The 24,874-nt window shown below is 37.6% G+C and overlaps 1 protein-coding gene across 1 annotated transcript; it reads right to left on the bottom strand.

The window, feature by feature from the left end:
- Positions 1-1,161: 1,161 nt before the first annotated feature.
- SSX2IP (SSX family member 2 interacting protein) lies at positions 1,162-24,874 on the bottom strand. Its single transcript, XM_030495248.1, has 16 exons — positions 24,732-24,874; positions 24,428-24,554; positions 18,429-22,327; positions 16,478-16,611; positions 15,918-16,084; positions 15,453-15,653; positions 13,524-13,634; positions 12,263-12,398; positions 10,558-10,633; positions 10,309-10,480; positions 8,280-8,430; positions 6,651-6,787; positions 6,034-6,207; positions 4,375-4,486; positions 2,238-2,358; positions 1,162-2,033 (listed from the first exon to the last, which is right to left on the bottom strand). The coding sequence occupies exons 4-16, from the start codon at positions 16,518-16,520 to the stop codon at positions 1,961-1,963; spliced, it is 1,674 nt and encodes a 557-aa protein (XP_030351108.1). The 5' UTR covers positions 16,521-16,611; positions 18,429-22,327; positions 24,428-24,554; positions 24,732-24,874; the 3' UTR covers positions 1,162-1,960.

Genomic DNA, 24,874 nt, shown 5'->3' with positions numbered 1-24,874 from the left:
ATTATTTTGTTCGTCAAAGGCATTATTATCCTAAAGTTTACTGTAGTGAAGAAAAACTGTCCAGTAAGAGTCCAACTAAACTGAATGCCTCTAAATGTCCCAACACCACACCGACGAGCACGGTAATCCTTCAGAGCAGCAGCAGCCCCTAGTGGCATGCTGATACTGCCTCAACTATGGATTTACAGTGCTGGAATAACCTACCAGCTTGAAAGTAAGAATCCTACACATAAAGTACTGTCAATATATTAAGTTTTCCACATTACATCTTTAAATACACTTTTTGAATATGTAAATTTATTCTTCCACAACTAAAATTCAGGCAAGAGCTGTCCAGCACATTGTGGGGAAGGTGTAAGCCCAACAGTAACTATATACTGCTAAACCCTTTCAGCAGATGACATTGCTATGATCACTCATTTATTGAGGAGGAACTGGAGAAGAACTAAAAAAAGAAATATGGTATTTGTATCGTCTTTCCAACCTGACTACCTCTGCAGCAGAAAGCTGACCAAGAACATTATATACACCTCTGCTTCCTTAAGGGTGCTCTGCAAGAACCATCCAAGTATCCTCTGCAGATTGCATTGGCTACTACTTCATCTCACTCCATGTGCAGAGCTAATCAGCAGAAACTGCAGTTGTCTGTCTTGCTTCCTGGAGAACTCCCCTTTCTTCTCTTTCCTGTGTTACTCTATTGCTATTTCTTCAGGTGGCCCAATCACTCCATTACATCTAATTCTGAAGATAACAGGCAGAGCAGAAATGTGTTTTCAGCAAAGGATTCTAAGCTCCAGAGTTAATTTCCTTCCTATGACCGTAAAGAAAGGCATGTTTCTTAGGCATCTTCCAAAAGCAGAGCTATACACATGCATTCAAAAGGTACATGAAAACCCAAATACAAGTATGATTCGTAATGGGCAAGGAAAAACTGCATGCATGGAGCCAGGTGAAGGAGACTTGGAAACATCTTATCTCTACTTGGCTATTTTTATTACAAATGAAACAGATTTCCCAAAGGTCACAACAAAAATAAAAATAAAAATTCTGGAGTCAATTAAAAGGAAAAACTAACAAAATCCCAAACCAGCATCAGATTTGTTGTCAGTATACAGCTTGACACCCATGATAGCTCAGTGCATACAAAAGAGAGAACCAGGGTTTCTTAGAATAAAATTGCACGTTTATTGTTCACATTTGAAATAATTTGGTTCCTCACTGAACCACTGAAAGTCCTAATGCATCTGTAAACTCAGTATCACTATAAAACAATTTAAAATGCCATGTAAAATACTATGTATGCATGTGTTTCATTTCATGGTTTCTCAGCATAATCACTTTGTCTATTTACAAATATATAAAGATTTTGCACTTTAAGTCATCTGAAATATCAAAGAGGTATTTTCAAATCACACAATAAATATAGAACCTGTTTTGTTAAAAATCTACAGTATACTGTACATTCAAGTTGAGGCAAAAGAAGTTTTAATGCCAGTTACACTTGAGACATAAATGAAGGTTTCCAATAATTAAACAACTTCTAAAAGTGCTGTCTCTGCCTGTGATGAAAGGGAACACTAGGATCCGATATTGTGTTACAGTCAAAGTGTCAGACTATTGCTTCATTCACAGAATCAGAGCTTTGTTACTAAAAAAATATCAAAGCTTTTATATATTTTAAATTATCTTCTTTCAGAGTTGCAAGAAAATGAAGCAAAAATGGTCTAAAAAATAAAAAGCCATGTGCACACACATACACACCACAATTCAGATCACCACATAATCCTCTAGAAGAACGATCAAACTCACAGCATTGTTTCACTTTAGAATGATAAGTTTATGAACCAATCTCCAACAAAAAACCCAGCAGGCAACCCTAGGAAGTCTAAGGCCGTTGTTCTATGTGCAAGTTTCTACATAGCAGAGTGCCAACTCCAGAGTCTTCCCACGACTTTGTGCATCACTCAGCTTCTTTGTCATTTTCCAGCCACTGATTTGGTTTGCTATCTCCAGCAGGTTTTCTCAGTGCAGAACTGGAAGCGGGGTGGGGGGGAAGACAAAAAGAGAGAATGTTACAATGCAAATAAGTTATGCCTAGAATAGATGGGTTTATGATATTTAATACATTTTGCTATGTATCAATCCTAAATCTCAAATTAGGCTTTCCTTAAGTTATCACAACTCAGTCTCTGTGCTCTACGTAAAGTCTAGCACTATAAAACCAACATTTCAGATACCTGTTACGTGCAATATACTGAGATGTCTGGCAAGGTTCTGCTGAAACAGGACCACCCAACATACAGTGAGGTTTTCTTTGCTGAGATGTAGATTTCACTAATCGATTGTCTTGGCCAGAACCTAAGAGATATATGTATCAACAGTTAAACTACAGTGCAATCAAAAACATTTGAAGGACTCGCTTCTTTGGGTGTTCTACTTTATAAAAACACACCAAATATCTTACAGCATGTCTATAATACTAAATCTCATTGTTACAGATCTGTGATAAAGTTTTATAAGCACGCGTAATGCTACTGAAGTTATGTTCAGATTAGGATTCCACTTGAAAGTAAAGCATTTATATACACAACATCACTGCACATAGTCATATTGAAGTCAAGTTTAAAGCCACTCAGTGTAAAGTTTCTTCCAGCATATGTATACAGTAGTCAACACCAACATGAAAAAATGCAAACTTGTCAGAGTATAGGAAAAAAAAAAAGGGATGTAAAAGCACCAAGTTAAATGCCTTAGCATTTATGTGAACTTAACCATCACTAAAGTGGATGGAAAGACATGGCCAAACTGGGCAGGGACAGATCAATCCCTGCTAACTCTTCCTCACATTTAGATTCCAAAGCTTTCATATGAAGTGGAAAAATAGAATGGTTGTGTATTCTGCAGTATTCATCATAGCACTACAGAATTAAGAGCTTTTGGACAAGCGTTGTGAAAAACAAAAGTTTAGCATGAAAACAATTCTAATAAGCTGTGGAATAATATCCAAATGAAGTTTTGACTCTGCGTGGCAGACATTTTTGTTTTTATGACTATTATCCAGTAGCTTAATATTAGGATTTATAAAAGATCAAAGAACACCATTTAGAATATAAAGTGACATTAAATACATCCAGAAACAACAGGATTTGGAAAAAGGCAGTTGCAAATCAAAAGCTTTAACATATAATGAATGTTAAACAGATCTGAAGTTGCTCACAGATCACTAAATCAAGACATTCTTCATGAGCAACAGCCAAACAATTTTAGTTCTATTCTGAAAAAAAGTTCTACTGTGGAAGATCATTTCATACTTATGGAAAGAATTGCACAGAGAAGAAGCAAGGAGAACCCAGAACATGAGACAGGCTAGTTTATCTAACAAGAATACTAATTCAAGCAATCTTTCCTTGACAGATGTTTCACACATTTATCTTTAATTGTTGGCTGCCACAAGAAGAGTCTGTTTAACAGATTGTTGTTACTTTTTCCTCTCCCATTCCTTTATCTTTTTTTTTTGGTCTCATCCCACCACACAGCCCTTACAAAGTATTGAAGACTCAATGGTGAAGACCAAACGCTGCATGTGCATATTCAGGAATGAGGGCATGGGAAATGAGCTTACCAATTTGAAAGAAAGAAAAGAAATACTTTCAATAAATATTCCAAACTATACATCATGTAGCCATATTTTCATTTTTTTTTTCTGAAATTACTCCTTTATGGAGATACAAATCTTAAAACTGGTTATTGTTCAAATTTGTTATCATTACGCTCTTTGTGCTATTTCTTTTTCCAAAGGATTCTTTTCTTACTGAATATGTATGCATGTTTAATATTACTTCATCTCAAATAATTAATGCTGCCACCTCCACATTATAATGTTCTTGTTCCCAAAACTTGTTTCTCGTCTATATAGATCTCTATACGTCATGATCTCTTCAACTGCCTTGGCAACTAATATGCTTACATTCAATTTAAGTTCGTAATTCTAAAAGTTCCCTGTTCTTAACAGCTGTACTGTCAGGTACTTGACACTCACCAGATCGCCTCGCAAATACAAAATCATTATATAAGTAAATTATCAGGGAAGGAGTTATCACGATTCCCTTTTTAAAAGGAGATCTTGAACCACCAGTTACCCTAACAGACAGAGGCACAGATACATGGTAAAATTTGCCTTGGGCAGGTTTTGTTTGGCTTTTTTGGGTTGTTTTGTTTTTTTTTTGTTTTTTTGTTTTTTTTTTTTTTTTTTTTGTTTTTTTTTTTTTTAATAGTTTCATTCATATTTGCATCTTCTAACTGAATGAAGGGGGGAGAGGGGCGAAGGGAGAAAAGAAACACATTACAAGAACATAGTTTGAACCAAATACTTGCTTCCTAAGAAGGCACTTGGAGTTGCCGCATTTTCAGAGTGCTTGTAATCAGTAGAAATACTTAAGAACTGTTGCTTCAGCCATGCTCCTCTATCTTCTTCAAATGCCTTTCTCTAAGAAAAGAGATGACAGTTTACACTTACAACCACAGGAACAAGCTTACTCCACATAGATGCTATTTCAGCTAAAAAAGAAAAAGTTGTAACATGTCCATGTAATTAAGGAGAGACAGCAGTTTAACATAGAATTACAGTCATGTGAACAAGCTTTTGAATCCAACAAGGATTAGCTGAGAAGGTATTTATTTTCAAGCCAACTCCCATGGTTTGTTTCACTGAGGGCTGACTAATCCTTTCATTTTACTGTTCTCCACTCCAGCGACACTATCTCCTATCACTGCCTCCTATGCTCCCCTTCCCCTTCAGCATAGCACTACCTCTTGGAGGTAGCCCTCATTTCTGAGCAGCTGCCAGTAAGGATTACTGCTTAAACCTCAACCCTGAGCCTTTTCCTCAGTAGATAAAAGTGATGTTGAAAATAGCACTGATTATTTCCATTTGAAACTGGGGCAGAAAGGGGTTGTTTTCTTTCCCAGTCATTGAGCACAAAAAAGGAAAATAATGGCAAAAGACAAACTCCAAAAGATCCAATGGCTCTAGAATCAAGCAACAAGCTATTTCATCTCAAAAAAACATCAGTAAAACAGGTTCTATGAGTTCATTCTAGTCCTAACCTTGAGAAATTAGGTGAACAGTACTGCTTTCATCTGACCAACTGAATCCACAGTTTTATAAATTTTAAATAGCAACCCACTCCAACTCTTTGCTCTGCATGTCAAAGCAAGCAGTTCTCTAAGTAGTAAATCTAAGGTCCATTTCTTTTTTCCTTCAATATCTGTATGATCATAGTTTCACGACCACACACATCATCACAACTTCCTTTCCCTGCTAAACTTGTAAGCCCTCTCACGTACTCAGCCCTTAACTGTTGGCTGTGCCAAAGAACACCCATTTAGAGACACATCTCCCCCAGCCACCTTCCAGTACATATGCTTACTGGCCAACTTCACTACAAGAACAGAACAGATAACCCTAAGGAAAAGGCAACAATTACTTCGCGTTTCTGCAACAGTCACTGGTTTAGTCAAAAGTTCAGGAATCAAGTACCTTTGAGAATTCAACCCTGCAGCCACATCTGATTGAAATTTGCATAGACCTTGCTTTTGTAGGAAATCAAGCTTAAGCATCATCTACTAAAGGATTTTGTGATTAAGTGGACTGTTTTTTGGAAGTACTTATATATTGCAAAAGCTGAAACAAAAAATTAGTCACTCCAATTGCAGCAACTGTATTTTCTAGTACACAAAAAGCCCCACATTTTGGGGTGGGGTTTTTTTTTGTTTTGTTTTGTTTTTTGTGGGGTTTTTGGGTTGGGTTTTTTTTGTTGGGTTTTTTTTTTTTTTAATGCCAACAGAATGATCTCCTACAATGACTAAAGATGTGTTTTATACAGTATGGAAATGATCTTTCTCTACAAACGTTTGCAAACAGATATTGTTGGATGGCTGCGCTTTGGTGTGTATAGTAGTAAAACCACTTAAAAATCATGACTCATCTTCCATAGGTGTTTCCTTTTCTAACACCTTTCCACTATTTAATACCTCGAGTCCTAATCTAATAGCAGCTTCCGTAAAACTTCTTCGTTCCTTCTCAAAATTCTTTCTTTGTTCTCGAAATAGTCTCCATTCTTCCTGAAGACGCTCTCTTTCTTCCAGTAAATAGCAGTCCTGTAGTAACAGAGTGGTGTCATCATCACATGGACACATGAGCTGCTGCTGCAGATATAAAGCAGAGACACAAACATAGATTTGGACATGACTGTTAAGAAGAGCAGTTATTTCCACAGGTTTTCAGTTGTATAAAGAAAAATGACTGAAGTTTAAAATAGAAACAATGTAGTAAGTATCAAGTTGGTGGCTGGTGGGGGCAGAGTTCCAGATGGCAAAGGAGAATATCCCCATTCAGTCAGCTGACCTCATCAGCCTTCCTCACCTTTATCCCCCCAAATTATTCCTACCAGTATTACAAGCTCTTTAAACTACTAAACAAACCACTAGCACACCTATACTCAGACTAACCATTACGATGTTTTATTTTAGATGCATTATTAAAAAAAAAAAAAAAAAAAAAAAGGAGAAAGGCTCAGAGGTGAGAAAAGTGACAAATTAGAAGAGCAGCTTAGATTCAGTTGAGAAAAATAAATATTTAAGTCTGCTACCTGTAAAAGCTGTTGTTGAGTTTTAATCATTTCTTTACACTGCTGAATCTCCAACTCTAGCTTTTCAGTTTCCATCTCATGGTCTTCCCTTGAAATGACATCTTTTTCATTCAAAGCTCCTGAATGTACACGTGATACTAAGGGGAAGAAAAGAAAGCTACTTAAAATTAAAAAAAACCAAAACGACAAAAATCCCTTGTATCAGGGACTTACAGAAATACCAAAAGATTTTAGACTATTTGTTTCATCCTGAAAGACAAATAGATATACAGTGTGTTCAAAAGCACTACTGGAGATGATATCCAGAACTCATGCTACACACATAGCTATGCACAAAATCCAGTTCAGAAAAAAAATAGCAATGAAAACAGTCATTTCACACCTCCAAAGGAAAACCAAGCATCTGCACTGCAATAAGTGTCATACAAGCCCCCTCACTTGTTTCAGTAGTTATTTAAAAGAAAACAAGTGAAGATTTCTTTTCAGTAACATGCTGTTAGCCTATTCTTCCAAGCCTGCTTTTGAACGGCTTGTGTGTTCATAAAAATATGATAGCAACTATATTTATCACAGATATAAAAAGATAGCCTTTTCCTTCAAGTCCTGTGAAGGAGAAAAGGAGCTAACAAACATCACGAGCACATTTTCATCCCAGTAAGGGAGTGACTTAGAGAAGAATAAAATGTATTTTGTGTAATTACATACTGCTTTAGTTTCATGCATAGCTATCACAGTGATTGTAATAAGCCAAATTTCAATCCCCTGATGTCAGTGTTTGAACATGAATTAAATCCTGGAGGACTACACTATGGTCATTTCTATAGATTAAAAAAAAAAAAAAAAAAACCCAAAAGGTGACTCCAAGAAAATCGCAAATACTTAAAACATTTTTCCTGCTGTTTACAACTATTTTTTCAGTTAGCTATACCAAATCAAGTATTGCTCAAAAAAGTGTTCTTAATATCCTTTCTATGGCATAAGTGTATTCTCATAGACCATCTGCTCTTCTTTGCAACTGCATGTGTGACCTTCTCAGTCTTATTCTTGACTGCAGATATCCCTGTGATAGCAGCAGCATTCGCTTGCATGGGAAAATAATACTAGGAAAGAATTTTATATATTTTTAGCTGTCTTTTAATGCTGTTTAACAGCTGGAAACAAGGAGGGTCCATCACCATACCAGCAGCCAGTTCACTTTAGAATGCCAGAGGAAGCCTCAGAGGTATGGTTATGGCAAGCCTAGACTCCTAAAACAGATTTACATATTTTGTATCCAATTACTTCAAATTATTACATCTGCATTACTTGAACATCCAAAAAAGCAGGGGAAAGGCAACAAACTGTACTACAGGGCATGTACTTTCAAAAGAAAAACAATTATTTCTTCGTAAAGTTGAAGTTTACTGTGTCAAAATATAATCACGTCCTTTCTCATAACAACAGGCTTGGTATGCAATTGCTTCCCTACAATTAAAATTCACACAGAAAAATTACAAATCACAAGCCCTTTCAGAAAAGCTACCAGGTAGTTCCTTCCATTTTAGCTTAGACAATAAGTCTTAAGAGCACGATACCAAATGGAATTTTAAGTAGTATTGTACATGAAAATGTAATACAGTTAAACATCACCTTGGTTATCTAGCTTTTCAACATGATTTTTCAACATTCTCCATTGTTTTCTAATGCTGTTGGTAAGCTGCTCTCGCACAGTTTCACAAGACAATTCCCACATATTCTCTTTATTTAACTCTCCAATATCTTCTTCCAAGTCTGACAGCACCTGCAGATGCAGAAACAAGAAGCTGCAAACCACTCCACTACTTCAAATACATGCAGTCATTAATTTAAATATGTATATGGATTTAATTTACTAAATGGAGGAAGACCCTTATATACAGGAATGATTCTTCCATCCAGGGAAACGTGACTCTCAGGGAGTTCAGTTCCCTGCCAGCATAATGCTGAAGAGACAGAAGTGACCTGGCAGTCCCCAGAATCCCACCACAGAGGGAGTGTATTACCCAGCTAGACTTACTCTCAGATATCTTCAAGCTAGGAGAGGTTCAGACTGCTGAGTTCTGCTGTCAAGCAGTAGCTGCCCATAAACTCACTATGCAGCATGAACAGGATTTAAAGACAAAGATTTTCTCCTGCTGAGAATTAAATAATTTGTCCCTGGCTTATTTTTCTCCACGATGAAAAAACCCCAACCAACCAACCAACCCACCACACTGAAGGTAGTGGAACTAGCACCTCCCTCTCCCACTTCCATTTTTCGATACAGTTCAAACATCAAACCTGAATGCTATAGTGAAGAGCTAGTATATGAAAGTCTAAATGGCAAAGAGAAGACTAGCTCAGGTCAATTTGGTAGGTTTAAACTGAAAAGCTATAGTCATTCGAATACCTGGCATGAATACTTCACTCTTCTTAAGCATCTAAACCATTCTATACAATCCCCTTTACCTACAAGTAGGTAAGAAAAATTGGATGGGAAGTACAAAATCATAGTAGCCCATTAATGCTACAACAGTTAGCAGATACTTGTCTAATCAGTGATTAATTTCAGAGCATTAAGTCCCAGTTTTTCCCCTCAAGCTTGTTTCAATGCACAAGTTCATAAGGACCTTGAGCAGGACAGTGGACCTTCTCAAACAGCAAGCACTAGATCTCACAGAAAGAGCACACTCTGAAAGGCTCTATCTACACATATTCTTACTTATGAACATGTCCTATTTGCTGTAATATAAAATGCTTCATACTTTGTTCTGTAGAGTATCCATAGTCTTTTAATATCCTATTACTAGTACATCAATCTTGAGTGATCCTTAGACTCTAGTCTTTATGCATGTTTGCTGTATTTCAACTCTTTTTCTATGCTCAGGGACTTAGCAAAGTAAAAGCCCAGTTACCTTTCTAGATTATTCCCCACTTCACTCTGACATCAAAACATAACTGCAACTTCTAGCAGGGTATCAGCAAAATGCATGAACAACCTCTCATAAACAATGAATGTGCCCTACACAGTTCCATTAAAAAAAAAAAAAACCCACCCAAAAACACCACCCCAAAAAAAAAAAAAATCCCCCAAAAAAACCCAAAAAACCACCCCCCCAAAAAACCCCAAAAGCATTCTGTAAACAAAGAAATACTTAAAACCTGCAAATAAAGAAACAAACAAACAAAAAACCCAAAACAACCCACAAAACCTTTGCCTTGAATTTACCAGCAGCTCCGTAAAAGAAACCAACAACTACTCTAATCCATATAGGAGCACACCCTAATTATATCTCCTCCACCCCCAGGAATCCTATGGGAAGCCTGGTTTCTTTGCATAAAGACCTTGAAAGCTAGCATCAACATCTTCGTATGGAAGGCAAGCAAAATCCAAAATGCATCATTATATAGAACTACATATAGGTAGCTACTGCATTTGCAATTCATTTGGAGTATACTTTGAAGCTTTCCATTGACTGACTGGGAAGAATACACTGGGTATTGTTAACAGACAGTAGGTTGCTTGTTTAAGTGATGATTTGTTTAAACTGATGTGCAAGCCACAGTGAACAAGTTTACTTTTACTTTATTTTTTATAATGGTAAAATTACTCCAGCACTAAACCACCACACAGATTTAATTTTAACTGAAGAATACTTACTGGACCATCTTCAGACCTTTCTTTAAGTTTCTGTTTCTGTGGTGGGAGAAGTGAAATAATATCTTTCTTCATTTGCTGAAGAACTTTTTTCAGCTCAGCATTTTCCACTAAAAGCTGTTTCTGGCGTTGTTCATAATCGCTTAATAGAACTTTGTACATTTCTTCTTCATTTCTGGAGGAAGAAATCTTACAGTAACAACATAACAGCCATAACATACACTTCAATTAATGTTGTTCTAAGACAACTACCTGGCTTCTGTCTTATCAGTCCTCCATGCACCTCTCTTCCCATCAGCTCTACCAACATAATTTAGAACTTCCATAGCTACAAATGAAAAGGATATTTCAAAGCGTGAACAACATGCAAATATATAAACATTCACATGACATTACATTTACCTATTTGCATTTACATGTAGTTATTGTCAAGAGACCACATTACCCAAATATTCCCCTCAATCTTCTGACCCATATGAAACCACATTGCCCTGATTAAAGCAATTGAATAAGATAGCCAAGGAAAGAAAGTAAATTTGTGTGTTTGGAAATTCATGGAGGGATGTATTCTCATCCCATTTTATACTTTCTTATGCATCTCTTAATGATACCTTCATCCCTATTTCAACCTTTACATCAGTCATTTATCAACTTTAACCTCTCTTCTGCCAATAATGCCACTCACACCTGCAGTTTAGAGTAAGCAACTTCCTGATGTCCTACAAGATGTTCCTCAAAATAAACAAGCCTCTCTTTCCACATTTGAACAAACCAACCAACCAACCACACAAACACAACCACCACGCAAAAAAAACATGAAAATAAAACCCCAAACCCAACACTACAGATGAGTGGTCCAAGCAAACAGTAACTAGATTTAAACCTGTTATTTTGACTTCACTGATACTTGAGCTACTACTAGCCAACTGCAGTCAAGAACATGCCATGACTAAATTTTGCTGACCTCAGGGTGACGCTTCTAAAGATTACTGAGCTGATACGTGAAGACTTTCTGAAGCCAGAATAGGTGTTCCTGCTACAGTGCCCTAATCTTGTTTAGCTTACCCTCAAGCACTTTCAGAAGACTAAACCAGCAGAAAAACAGCTTGGCGACAACATGAATAGTTTTCTTGCTGTTTAGTGAACTAAACCAGCTTACTAAAACACAACATGCACTACAGCTGACACACAGCTAAGTGTTTTGGGGCTGGCAGGAAGGATAAGACAGGAAGAACAGGACTTCCACTAGAGATAGATGATATAGATACTCTAAGGCCAGATATATGAACCAAAAAGTGCAGATTTTTTTTTCCTATTACATAACACTGATGCCCATTTTCAGCAATACACCACAAAAAAGCTATACTCATGTTAAATAGCACTGATGCCTTGAACACAATTTTTAGGCAGTACAACATATGAGTATTCATATGCTAAAGGAGATTTCTATTCTCCTCATTTCACAAAACACTAGGTGCTACATATGTCTTGTGTTACTTCCTCTCCAAAATTTCTCATAGCTTGTCCTTAAATAAGCAGACTGTAGTATCTTAAGGGGGAAAAAAGCTCATACCGCAGTCCTTCCTGATTGCAACTGGTAAGCATAATACAATGTTTATGACACTATCTAAGGTCTTGTGATAGCAGCAGTAGTACTAGAGGAGAGACAGCTCTGTCTTAGGAACTGATTCCAGAGAATTCTCCCTAGTTAAAAAACATTTCATTTTGTAAAGATCTCCATTGGGTTTGTGCTTGATAAACAACCTTATGGAACAATATAAAAGATAGCCTTAATGCAGTCAGCTGGCATGAAATAATACATCTTTTACATAACGTTCCAACATCTAAATAAAATCTACAAGAAGGCCATATTGACTTTAGAGATACCCAGAACATTTAAGCATTTTTAACATATAGAATATGCTGGTTTGCTGTAGTAAAATTCAGAGCTACTTACCTATCTTTTTGTCCTTTTTGTTCATGACTAATTGATGTAAGCGTTCCTTTAATTTGTTATATTCTCTTTCTTTCCTCTTCATATCATGATTGTACTGTGTAGCTCTGCTTGAGATTATGTTCTGTAATTTCTGTACCTAAAAGCAACCCCACAAAAACTGTGTTTGTTCAACTAAAGCATAACTACAATAGGTTTATTCAGAAAACTGAAACACAAGAAGCAAAATGATACTTCTAATTAAACCGTATTTCTGGTGAAAGGAAGTGACAAATGGAATTAGAAAAACTCTCCCAACCCATGGATTCTGACTTCAGACTTCTCAGGGGATTTGGTGTCTTTTCTGCAGAAACCAACATCACAAGCAACATATTATAATACTACAGTTCCTCTGAAGTACAACTGAACTCATGTTCTGGCAATTCACAAACTCCTTTAATGCCTTTATTGAACAGAGCAGAGAAAGGCATATTCTTGCTTTCAGTAAATAATGTTCAGGATCTAGTTTTACTCTAAAGTATGCTTGTTAGGTTTACACTAAAAATAGTGAATTACTAATCTGCTGGGCAGCAGGATGCTGGAAGACAGACTATTCCATTTGGTCTAAAAGGACATTAAAACATATCATAAAGCAAATGCTTGGCCTGTACTATCAATACCTGGGGTTGGGTTTTGGGTTTTGTTTTTTAGGTTTGTACTTTTTCCCCTCCTTCCCTCCCACCCTTGTCAGTTTAAAGCTTACAAACATACACTACATTGAATATTCTAAGCTGTAACTTTAGAATGTTCACTATATACAGATACTGCTGTGATCACTAACTATGAATAGGTTTATGATCACAGAGAACACTCACAGAAACTTAGGAGCCATGTAAAGAATAGGGAGAAGGTACGGGGGCAGGAATGGGAGGGAGGTAAGCACACTGGAAACAAATCCCAAACTAAAACAGCATCTTGGATTTCAAAGTGTCTTCTGATCTTGGTTCTTCTTTTAAACATCTAAGATAAAGCTATGCTCAGAAGTACAGAAAGCCTCAGAAAACGACACATATGCATTTCTGCAGTACTCTCTGCTATTATTATAACTTGGACCTATCCCTTACAGAGCTTATTTACCCATATGTAACATGCCAATTTCACTTTGGTGAAAGACATTTACCAACTAAATAAGAATTCAACGTGAACAATTACAAGGCTCACTGCAATAAAAATATATTACTGAGTATCTAGGTAGTGACTTGTGTTAATGTACAGGACAACTCACTTCATCCTTTTCATTTTTAAGTAACTGGTGCAAATTTCTGTTCTTGCTTTGCAGTTGTCTGTCTCTTTCTTGCAGTCCAACTATTTCCCTTTTAGATAACTCCAACTGTTCCTAGAAAAAGGATGTTGATAGTTCAGTATCAGTAAGAATTAATAGCAAAGGATTAACAAACACCCCCCCCCCAAAAAAAAACCCAAAACAAAAACAACCCAACAAAACACAAATCTTTGAACAAAAAACCCCAACAAAACATACAAACCAGACTACCAAACCACCTCACTTTAAGTTTCTCTCTGATGTTTTGGGTATGATCTTGCAGCCTCAATGACAAGTTAGTTCTATTTTCTGGAGCAAGAAGTATGATTCTCCAGTACAAGTAACACTCCTGCTCACAAGAAACAAAGATTTGGCTTGGTATTTAAACAGGAATTATCTTATATAGTTATTAATTTTCATTAAGTTGGGATTCTGTAAGCATTTCTATACTGGGAGAGTGAGGCAGATACTAAGCAACCTGTATGAACTTGGGACTACAGTTTTACTGGAGTATTTCTGTTGAATAATCAAGAGAACAATTAACACAGATACGTAGCCTGTGACCACAGCAAAACAACTGAGCTATTTCACATATATAGAGTAAAGCTAGAGAGGTGATCTTATTATAACACATTATGAGTAACTAGCATTTTAGACATTTCTCCGCAAATACATAACTCAAACCTGAAAATGTCAACTTTGACAGAGCCAAACACTACACACAAGCTCTTTTTCTTTGTATGTATGGTGAGTTATGAATGCGTAGAGATATTCAAGCAACAAGAATTTCTAAGCAAACCACACTGGAATACAGGTAACAAAATAGTGTAACTCAAGAGGATTGCTGCATGGTATCTAGAAGAATTTACACAAGAAACCTTACAAGCTGACAGCTAAATTAAATGCCCTGGGATTGAAGTAGTACTAACAAGGTTCCCTTCCCAACACCATCACCTTAATGCCATTTGTCTAGGGAAAGTAACTGGAGTGTTCCAGAAGCCAACATTAGATAGTATTTGTATAGAAATTGAGTGCAGTTACACATTACTTTTAACATCAGACAGAAATGCTTCTACATGGAAGACCTACCTCAGCAAGACTACTATGATTTTGAGAACCTACAGCAGTATTTGTGAGGGACATAGTGCTGGCCAGCCCCAGTGAAAAACAAGCCTGAAAGGCTCCAAAACATGTGCTGATGGTTTTTATTTTCTTGACAGGATCAAGGGAAAGATAACACTAATATGACTGCACATCAAGTGCCCAAGAAGTAGCATCTAAACTTCCACAGTGATTTGTCTTGTGCATGTATTTGTCTTGTGATACAATGAAGTTTAGTAACTTCAGGCTCAACAACAGCTTCTGAGCAATTCTTAAGAAGAGACTTTGTATTTGGCTATCCAAGGAATCCAACAGCAACAAAAGACCTCTCCCACACACAAAAAAAGCTACAGATACAGAGAAAGACTGACAACACTGTGACACAATAGAAATGCTAACTATAGTTTTACTGGTTACAATTATATTTGAAAATCAACTTTCAGAGCTGAGCATAATCCTTTTAAGTGGTACTGAATGGTATGACCTGAACTGTTTAACATTTTCACCCACGGCATGCATTAACACTTCTAATCCAAACAGTCTCCTCTCTTCCTTGATTAAAGAGCCCAGAATTCTAAAGAAGTTTTCAGTTCTCCCATTCATATTTCATTAACCTTACAGAATTTTTAACTGGAAAAAATACTTCCAAAAAACAACCCAAATTGCACATTAAAATACCACTCCAGATTAGTACTGGGGAGAACAAAAACAAAAAAGCACTCACTGTTAAGAATGTTAGTATCTGTTAAACAGAAGTGCTGCATAATAATTGTGGAATTATCTCGGGTTTACCTTTAATTTAGCATAGCAGTTTTGCAAGTGATCCATATCACTACCCAGTTTCAGATGCTGCATTTCTACTTCTTCCTGAGCTCGAAGGTTCTTGTGCTGCAGTACAAGCAATTCATTCATGCAATTTATGATAGATATTAGGTTTAATTCTTTTCCTTTGGACTCCGCATAAATAGAGGGAAAGCCCAGTGTTGTCAATTCCTGGTAAAAGACAAGGGGGGTGGAGAGTAAATAACTGCAACAATCTTCCACAATTCTCCAAAAGAGAGAAACAGTATCAGGTGCAATTCGATATGACTCTTTTCCTATATTCCCACACCATCTCCCCAGAAAATCCTATTTCTCACCAACTTCAGCTTCTGAGCATCAAGAAAGAAGCCTTCTTAATCCAGTGAATCTATACTACCACAATCGATTTAATGTCACCTTCACACAACCTCCAATAAACAGCAAGAACTGACTTACCCTATCAAGATAGGACACACTCTGTTCAATATTCTCTTCTGTGCAGAAGGCACTGAAAAAGCCGTGCACGCTTTTGGATGAAGGCAGTGACAAACGTAGCACTTGTGAGTTCATACTTGGAGGAGATATACTTTTATCTGAGGTATATTGAAAAATAGTTGTGCTATCTAAAAGTTAAAAACATTAAAAAACAAGTCAGGGCTAATAGTTTAGGACACACAAAGTCAAATCCCTTACCACCCAAATTCTTATTTACAGAAATTTACAATTCTAGAGCTTAGACTGTCACTTAGAACTACACATTTAACAATCCACAATTAAAAAAAAAAAAAAAGTGAAAAGTCTTAGAATCTTCATATATATATATGTTAAGGACAGTATTTTACAGTGGTATATCTGTACAGACACAAACCAAAACAAAGCACTGTAAGTACTACATATTATTTAATAGTCTGTTTAACTAGTCAAATGTCATGCACAAAACTCCAATCGCTTTTAGGTGCTATATCACCACCAGTAAAGATAACAAATCCAATAAACTCAAAATATTACCAGTTTACCTGATGACAGCACTGGCACAGTAATAGTCTTCCAGTCTCCCATAGCAACAAAGACAGGCAGGGTACCTGAGCAACTGGTTCAGCAGTGAAGTATTTAGTACAATTGCTGGCAATGCGTGTTACGTAGGCATCTCCTAAAATAGCAAGAGCCTTTTAGATTAACAATAGCAGCTAATACAGCTAGAAGATTAAAGCAGGCATAAGGAGTGACTACTGGACTTGAGCCACAAGAAATTTTTCTACTTCTTCACACAACATTTGGAACACAGTAAGTACAGCAAATATTACACTGTAAAAATGATGCATTTATCTATATTTAGCCTTAAACTTAACTAAGTCTTGTAAGCCATTAACTAAAGCTAGAATACCATGCACACATGAAAATAAAGATTCACACTGTATCAGTTACTCCTGATGATGTACATCAGAGGAAACACAGCAAGCCAAATATTAAATATTTTCCTGCCACATGGCTAGGAAGCAATTTTATTAAGGTAAACTTACGTGAAGTTTTAACATAAATCTGTGTGAGTGGGATTATTACTTAAATAGAAGGATAATAAAGAGAAGATATATTGACAGAGAGAGCACAAATGAACTTCTAATAGGTATTTAACCATTTAAATTTAACTTAGCTTATACACTGGGTTTATTCTATGATACCATATTGCCTTTCCCTGCCTTTCTTTTCTGAAGAATCTCCAAAATTGTTGAAGAACACAAATAGGAGAAGCCTTACCAAAGGAAAGCCACACAGTCATAAGAAAGAACAGACTGTCCCCTCACCCTACCTCCACTGCACAGTAAGGTGGCACATAATAGCATTAGAGTTACCACACCGCTGGAAACTTAAAATCCAGCTTGGATGCTTAAGACTTGGACAGCACAAGCCATCAGCTGTTATGTGAACAATGATACTTTAGGGAAACAAACTTTTCACCTAACAGGAAAGAAGGACCCCTTTTTTTCAATTAACACTTTGGAACAAATTCTGACATCAGTTTTAGATGGACTCTGTAGGCTTCTAGAGTATAGGGATGTTTTCCCCTAGCCTCCCACTAACATTCCAATAAACACACTCTGGATAAGCTAACTTTCTGACACCAAAACCTTGTATTTTTATCACTCTGGAAAAAGTTATTACCTGGGGAAGGGAACAGAAAGGAAAGGGAGAGGGGGGGAAAAAAAAAAAAAAAAAAAAAGTGTGCTCTGTTACTCATAAGGTCTCTTGAAAACAGAGACAGTGAGAACCTTATCAACATTTTAAAGTGCAGAACCCAGGACCCAAAGTAACACCAAAGCTTTTAAGAGATCATACAGGTGTACAGACATGTTACAGAATGCTCAGTACTAGAAAATAAGCAGCTAGATATTTTTCCAGGTTCATAAGCTGGAAAAAAGGTAAGCATTTGTTCCTTAGAGGAGTTGAAAGCTTGCAGGAATTACTAAACTACATATCAGAAAGTACATGTTAAAGCACCAAGAGAACAGTCAATGCAACAATCTAGTGGCTGTCCTTTAGAAATGGATTTTTCTGCTCTCTGCCCTAATTCATTTATGCACATTTCTTGATTTTTTCACCCCCTGTTCAGATTCTAAAGACAAGAACTGACTTCACAGCAGAAATCTGCAAGGCAATCACATTTTTTCTGGGGGTTTTGTCAGGTTTTTTGCTTGTTCTTTTGTGGGGTGGTTTGGGTTTGTTTTTGTTCATTTGTTTTGTTGTTTGTGGGGGTTTTGTCATGGGTTGGTTTGTTGTGGGGTTTGTTTTTTTTTTTTTTTTTTTTTTTTTTTTTGCCTTTTTTGGGGGGGGGTGGCGAGGGTGGAGGAAGAGTGGGATGGGGTAGTGGTAGGCTGGTGGTGTTTGGTTTTTTACACCCATCCAAAACAACTGTGCTTTTAAAAATGGAATTGAAACTCAAACTATGGATTAAGAGAACACACATCTTACATGTTAGTTTCATTTCTGTTGGATCCATCAGAGAAGCCTGCAAATGTAAGGGAAAAAGGCCACAAATTAAACTACAAGTATATTCTCATTACTGACATCACAATCCTGCATTCTAATAAGGTATTTCAAAAGATTGTTGAGAAACTCAAGACACAAATTCCATTAAGGACTGTTGAAAGCCCACAAAAATACTACTCACACTTCAGATATGCTGTAACTTTCAAACAAACAGGCTTTTATTCTTTAATAGACTGCATGCCCATTATGAGATCTTATCACCCAGATTCCCTCAACATACAGTATTACCAATCCACAGGCCTCTCTACATTGACAATACTATTCTGACACAGCATCTATCACACCAAACAATGTTCGACTGGAAGTAGAAACAGAACTAAAGAATTACTGCATTCCCACACCTGGACTAAAGTTGAACCCTGCAAGCCACATGCAGATTCATTCAGATGCTTTACCAAGATTACTCTCAAGCGACATGCTGTTTCTAGGTATACCAACAAGAGGACAAAGAAAATTAACACACAAACGCAGGCTTTGTCTAGTAAAGACAGAGTAAGCAAGAACATGCAGGCAGTACAATAAAGACCAGATAATGCAGCTACATTCTTCTCACATCAAGCAACCGTGAAAGCTCTAGAGCATTTTGTCTTGAAAAGACCATCTGCAGTACACTGCACAGTGTTTTTTAATACATCAGATTAAAAGCCACCCTCAACAATTTCTTTTTTATATTTGGAAGTGCCAAAGTCAAGCTTTCTTCAACTGTCAAACCACTACCTTAAGTACCTCAAATGTTCTGTGTCAAACAAGCGCAGTAGCTTTGAAGCACTAACCACTGCAGAGAGCAGTCAGCATTCTGTACTTGAATCATCTTTATATACTGTATTTCAAATTAAACTCAGATGTGCAGAACAAGACAATCCCATGTCAGATGCAAAAGGGAATACTACAAGCATTTAGTCCCATGCCAACATCATCTCATCAGTTCCACATGGCTTCTACTGCCAGTTCAGGACCTTAGCAATGACCTCTAAAGCTGTCTAGCGATTAAGATACACCAGTTACCTTTCCTTCTCAGCTTAGGCAGTTCCTCTGTAGCAACACAGCTCAATATAGCCTCACTGAAGCATGCAAGAGCTGAAGATGAGCATTCCTGATGAAGACAGCGTGGATACAGAATTAATTTAGATACACTGTATTCAGAAGGGACTCCAAACCTTTCGTACACTACAGCACTCTCTTTAACCACCATAATATACCAGGCAATATATTCATGTAGAAGAAGAAAGCGCATTACTCTGAAGCAGTATTTTGTGAAATTATGGAAGAAGAAAATACATAAAATTGAGCAGTACTTTAGGGATCTCTGAGGCTATCTTAGTTAACACAGAAAAACTTTACTCAAACAAAACCAGTAAGGCTTTGTGGGGGGTTTTTGTGGGGTGGTTTTGTTTGAGGGTTTTGTGTTGTTTTGTTTGTTTTTTCCTCTCCTCAAATCCGGGTTGACAAAACACACAGCAGGAAGCGCTTTCCCACCATCTCATACTAATGTCAAAAAAAAAATCTAATAGAAATCTAAAAACCAACGAAACACAAAAAAAAAAAAAAAAAACAAAAAACCACACACAAAAAAACCCCACCCAAACAAAAAAACCACCCAAACAGAGGCCTCCCCAAAGTACTTCCAGTAAAATCAGAAAGCTTGATTCACACCAAGGAAGCAGTAATCAAATCAAGGCATTCAAGTGCTCGTTGGAACAAGTGAAATACAAAAACCATCCCCCCTCCACAACCCCCAACCCCAAAACAAAAAAAAAAAAAAAAAAAAAAATGTCATGGTAATAGCATACCAGAACTTGATTCTTAGAAAGACACCTGGGGAATTTTTTGACACAAGCCTACAGGAACCATTCCAAACTCCTACGTGATTCACTAACAAATACATCTTTCTTTTCAAGAACAAGTGTAGATTAAACTTCAAAAATAGTACATTTCACAAACCCAGAGAGCTGAAAGGAGCTGTTCTTAAAATTACTGGTTTCTGGTTTGGGGGACAGGGGAGGGGTTGACAATGAATGTACCAAGATTCCAGACAGAAATCTGATTAAGTAAGCCTGAGTTTAGACCATATCACAACTCAAGTATCACTAACAGTAAGAAGTAGGATTATACACTTTACACAATGAAGCATACTGAAGAGTTTCTTGATATCATGCTTGAACTTGAAAAGGAGTAGTTGTAACTGGGTTTGTAAAACTCATTCAGACAATCAGAAGAGAATCCCTTGTCACAGCACTGTGCTGTGATCATGTTACACCATCTGGTCATCTGGAACCTACACAGGGTGTGACACAAATGGGAAATGCAGTATCTGGTAACCCAGAAAACTTTTCACCCCCCAAGGCAGAGAGGATAGGGAAAGACAATTTTTAGAGAGGTGGTTTCTACCTGCCCCCGATATTGCAATGTCTTGGAATAAAGTTTAAAAAGTCAGTATCAATCAGAAACTGTCAAACATTCCTTCTCTGCATATTTCAAATACTACTACAAGTTGACACATGTATATGTCTCAACTTGGAAAATTTGGGAGTGGGAGGTGGTGTACTCAGCATTTACTTAAAGGGCAATATGATTCCTTCTACTAAAAATTATATCCCCAAAAGAGCTGTGAATCTGCTTAAAGTTTTCATATTTGTCTAGTAATCCACTGATGCCACATAGATGGCTTTTATCTGGATAGACACAATGACGCATCAGTCTATGCAAGTTTAGGGTATACTCCAGTCATGACATTGTAGGTTTACAGATATACCCCTGATAAGGCCATAAGACATATACTTGTTTTAATTCATGTGATCACCATGAAAGTCCATACATTTCCTCCCTAGAGTTTTGACATTCACTCTCTCTACAGCTGTTTTAAGAACGGTTTACATTTAGCACTAAAATATGCTTATCATATCCAGTGACAACTATAGTTGAAAGAATGCCTTCCTCTAAAAATCTATTACACTTTTAGTGACCTTTATTTAACATTATAATTTTAATGATGGGTCTTGGAATCAAAGCAAGACCCTGGATCTTTCCTCCCACATTTGAAAGACTGTGGCAATTTCATTATTATTCTATTAACTGCAAAATGAGGGTGGGGGAGTCCCTCCACTCACCCACATTCTATGGGAACTTTCAGCAATCTCACATTTCCAGCTAAACTTCTCATATTGCCAAAAGTAATGTGAAAAGGCAAGTCAAACCATGCAGCCTGTGGATATTAAGTCTCTGCTTTATTCTGAGCATATCATACTCAGAAAATCCCAACTACATTTCTGTTTTACTTACAAAGCAAACAAAAACAAACAAAAAAAACCCACAACTCCAAACAAACCAACCTTTTAAGCAAATAGTCTTATTTGATCTTCTCAGCACATATAACCACACAAAAAATATACTCTCACATCTGATAAAATCCAATGCTCAATGACCGTCCTGTCGTGGTCTTTGCCTCAAATACTCAGGTTACAAGGAACATATTTTGATCGACTACCTCAAGATTCAACTCTACCTTGTACATACATAGATGACTAAAACCCTGTTAATGCAATCACTGAAAAAGTTGAAACACATGGAAATGTTTCATCTGGCTCCCAAATTCCTACCCCATTTTGAACTAACATTTAGCATTTCCTTATTACTAAACAATAGCACTATTTTTGTTAATATTCAGAACTGCATTCCTCTGTTTGCATTTACAAACCACTTACTACATGTAGCTGGAGCAGAACATTCTGCTTCCTAAGAGGAAAACCTCAGGAACTGTCTTCTGTGGTTCCTGTTCCTCTTCCCAGGATCAACTTTAGACAAACTTTAAAGCTTGGTGGTCTCTGCAAGCAGATGAGTTTTTAAAAGGAAAAACCCCAAAACAAACAAAAAAGCCCCACAAACAATAACCAACAAACCACAACCTTAGTTCCTAAAGTTTTTAATACTTACTGGACAGAGCCCGAACTAGTATTCCAGATCTCAGAGATTACAAAACTCAAGTTTCAGTAGCATATAACCTGTAGATTAAATTAGGCATAGAATGGAAGATGGTAGCTGTAACTAATTTCTCTAAAGATTGCCAGGGAATTAAAGGAAAGGTTCTTGTGTAAATTCTAGGTTTGTGTTGAGCAAAACAGAAGTGTCACAGAACAGACTTGGTAACTGCAAGCAAATAGCACTGGTGAAGTGTCAGCATACCTGCTCTGGAAGGAACACACACTAGCACATCTGCCACAGTGCTCTGGCAGAAAGAACAAGCTAACATACCTGGGCAAGACAGCATAACAGAGTTTCCAAAAAGCTTTTCACAGTGTTCCTACCAAAAGCTCTTAAACTAGGATGTTAGGGGATTTATTAATGACCAATTATGGATGGGGAAGGGCAAGGTGTAGCAATAAGTAAAAGAAGGGCAAGGAGAAGGTATGAAAGTATATAATCTGCAAGTCCCAAAGAGACAGAGGGGTCTATGCAGGCATCTCTGCTGTTCAGTAAATTAAAAAAGGTGATGCACGGGTACAAGAGAAAGCTCATGTAGTATACAGAGTTATTCAGAAAAATAAAACCAGATTGAGTGACAAGAACTGCAGAAGGTTGTCCCCATACTAAGCAAATGGATGAAAAAAAAATAAAAAATCAGCAGCTGAAATTCCATGTTCATAAGCACAAACACAATGAAAAAGACAACTTTGCTAGCTACTTAAACCAACAGCCCCAGTTAGGTATTATCATGCAGGAAGAGATCCCAGGGCCATTATGATTAGTCCTCTGGAAAGCAGCTAACACAACATTGGAACACAGAACAGAAAGAGATCACCATGATGTCTCTATGAATACTAAGCCTTCCCAGCTGAAATACCACACGCTGGTACACCCTTCCCTGTATAAAAGATAGAACAGACCTGAAAATGGTGCAAGAAGGTCAACCAATGCTTTCACACAAGAAACTAATAAGCTATGACTTTTCAGCAAGAAGAGGAAGCAGCTAGAGAAATAGGCCAAACATACAGAAAATAATTATTCATTGCTTCTTTTAACACAAAAGTTAAGCAGACCGAAATGAAGCATTCAGTGCAACAGCTGGAAAATAAGACCTTTTTCCATATAAAACAGTTAAATTGTGGACTTACATCACCATGAGGTGCTGTGAATGCTAAATATATAAACTGTCTCCAACTCACTGAAAAACACCCATCAGCAGCTATTAAATTTAAAGAGATGCAACTTCTACTCAGAAATCCTTCAGCTCCAAACTGCAGTATACTGGAAGGATATATGGATAAAAGCATCACTGTACAACCAACCTATACTTACAATCTTTTTCTTAACATCTGCTGCTAGGCACTTCCAGATAAGATGTTGGCCCCAATGAGCCTATTACTGTCTCCTACGCTCTCTCAAGTCCAAATGATAACCACTCTATGATTCCGTATTAGTATCACTGCTTTCTCCTCTCACAAAAAAAAAAACAAACCCCAAAACAAAACCATGAACCATCTTGCCCCCAAATACTTATACTCTCAAATTTCCATCAATGTAATTAAATCATGTCTCTAGGTCTCTTAAATTCACTATCAAAATTTACCTAATACATTTACATTTTACTTTGCATGCCTTATATTTTAAATCATTGCCCTAAAATTCTTACTATGCCTCTGTGGCATATGGAGCCCTATGTAACTATTTCATTGACAGCACAGAAAGCAGCAGAGTGCTCTACATAAATAGGGAGTGCAGTAATACTACAAACTGATCTTGCACTGTGATATAACCGTCAAACTGAAATAGGCTTTGCTGTCATTTAAGAAAAAATATTTTTAAACAGACAGACAAAAAAGACAAAATTCTTTACGGAACCTCTACTCTAACATCATGTGCAACTACCAGCTCAATCCGAGCAGTCATAAATTCACTGACGCAGTAGAAAGCTTTATGCCTCTCACCTCTTTGAGCATCTGCCGCTTGTAGCTTCACAGAGATCAACAAATCGCTAGGCCTTCCAACGGGGGGACACCCGGCAAACCCAAGCCGCTAACCTAGCTCTCCCTCGTCCCTGCGATCAGCCAGAGCCTGGTAAAGAGGAGCACATGTCAAGACCCACCGCCTCGCCGCGGCCGGAGAGGCTCCCCCACGGCACGCAGCCCTCCCCCGGCCCGGGCGAGCGCAGACCGCGGAACTGGCGCTCCCCTCGGCCGCCCCGCTCCGAGCTCCCACACGGGCGGGCAGAGCCCAGCGCGGCGCCGGTACCTCCCGCTCCCACACCGGCCGCGCGTGCCTCTCCAACGGCCGCAGAGCGCCCGTTACCCGCCGCGCCTCACGGGCGGGACGCAGCCCCGCGGAACCCTCCTCCCGAGGCGCCGGTGAGGAGGAGGAGGAGCCCCGCGCACCCA

This window comes from Strigops habroptila, chromosome 8 (genome assembly GCF_004027225.2).
Source record: "Strigops habroptila isolate Jane chromosome 8, bStrHab1.2.pri, whole genome shotgun sequence".
Classification (NCBI taxonomy): domain Eukaryota; kingdom Metazoa; phylum Chordata; class Aves; order Psittaciformes; family Psittacidae; genus Strigops; species Strigops habroptila.
Note: the sequence above shows the minus strand (reverse complement) of the source record. Positions and strands in the feature narration are given on the sequence as shown.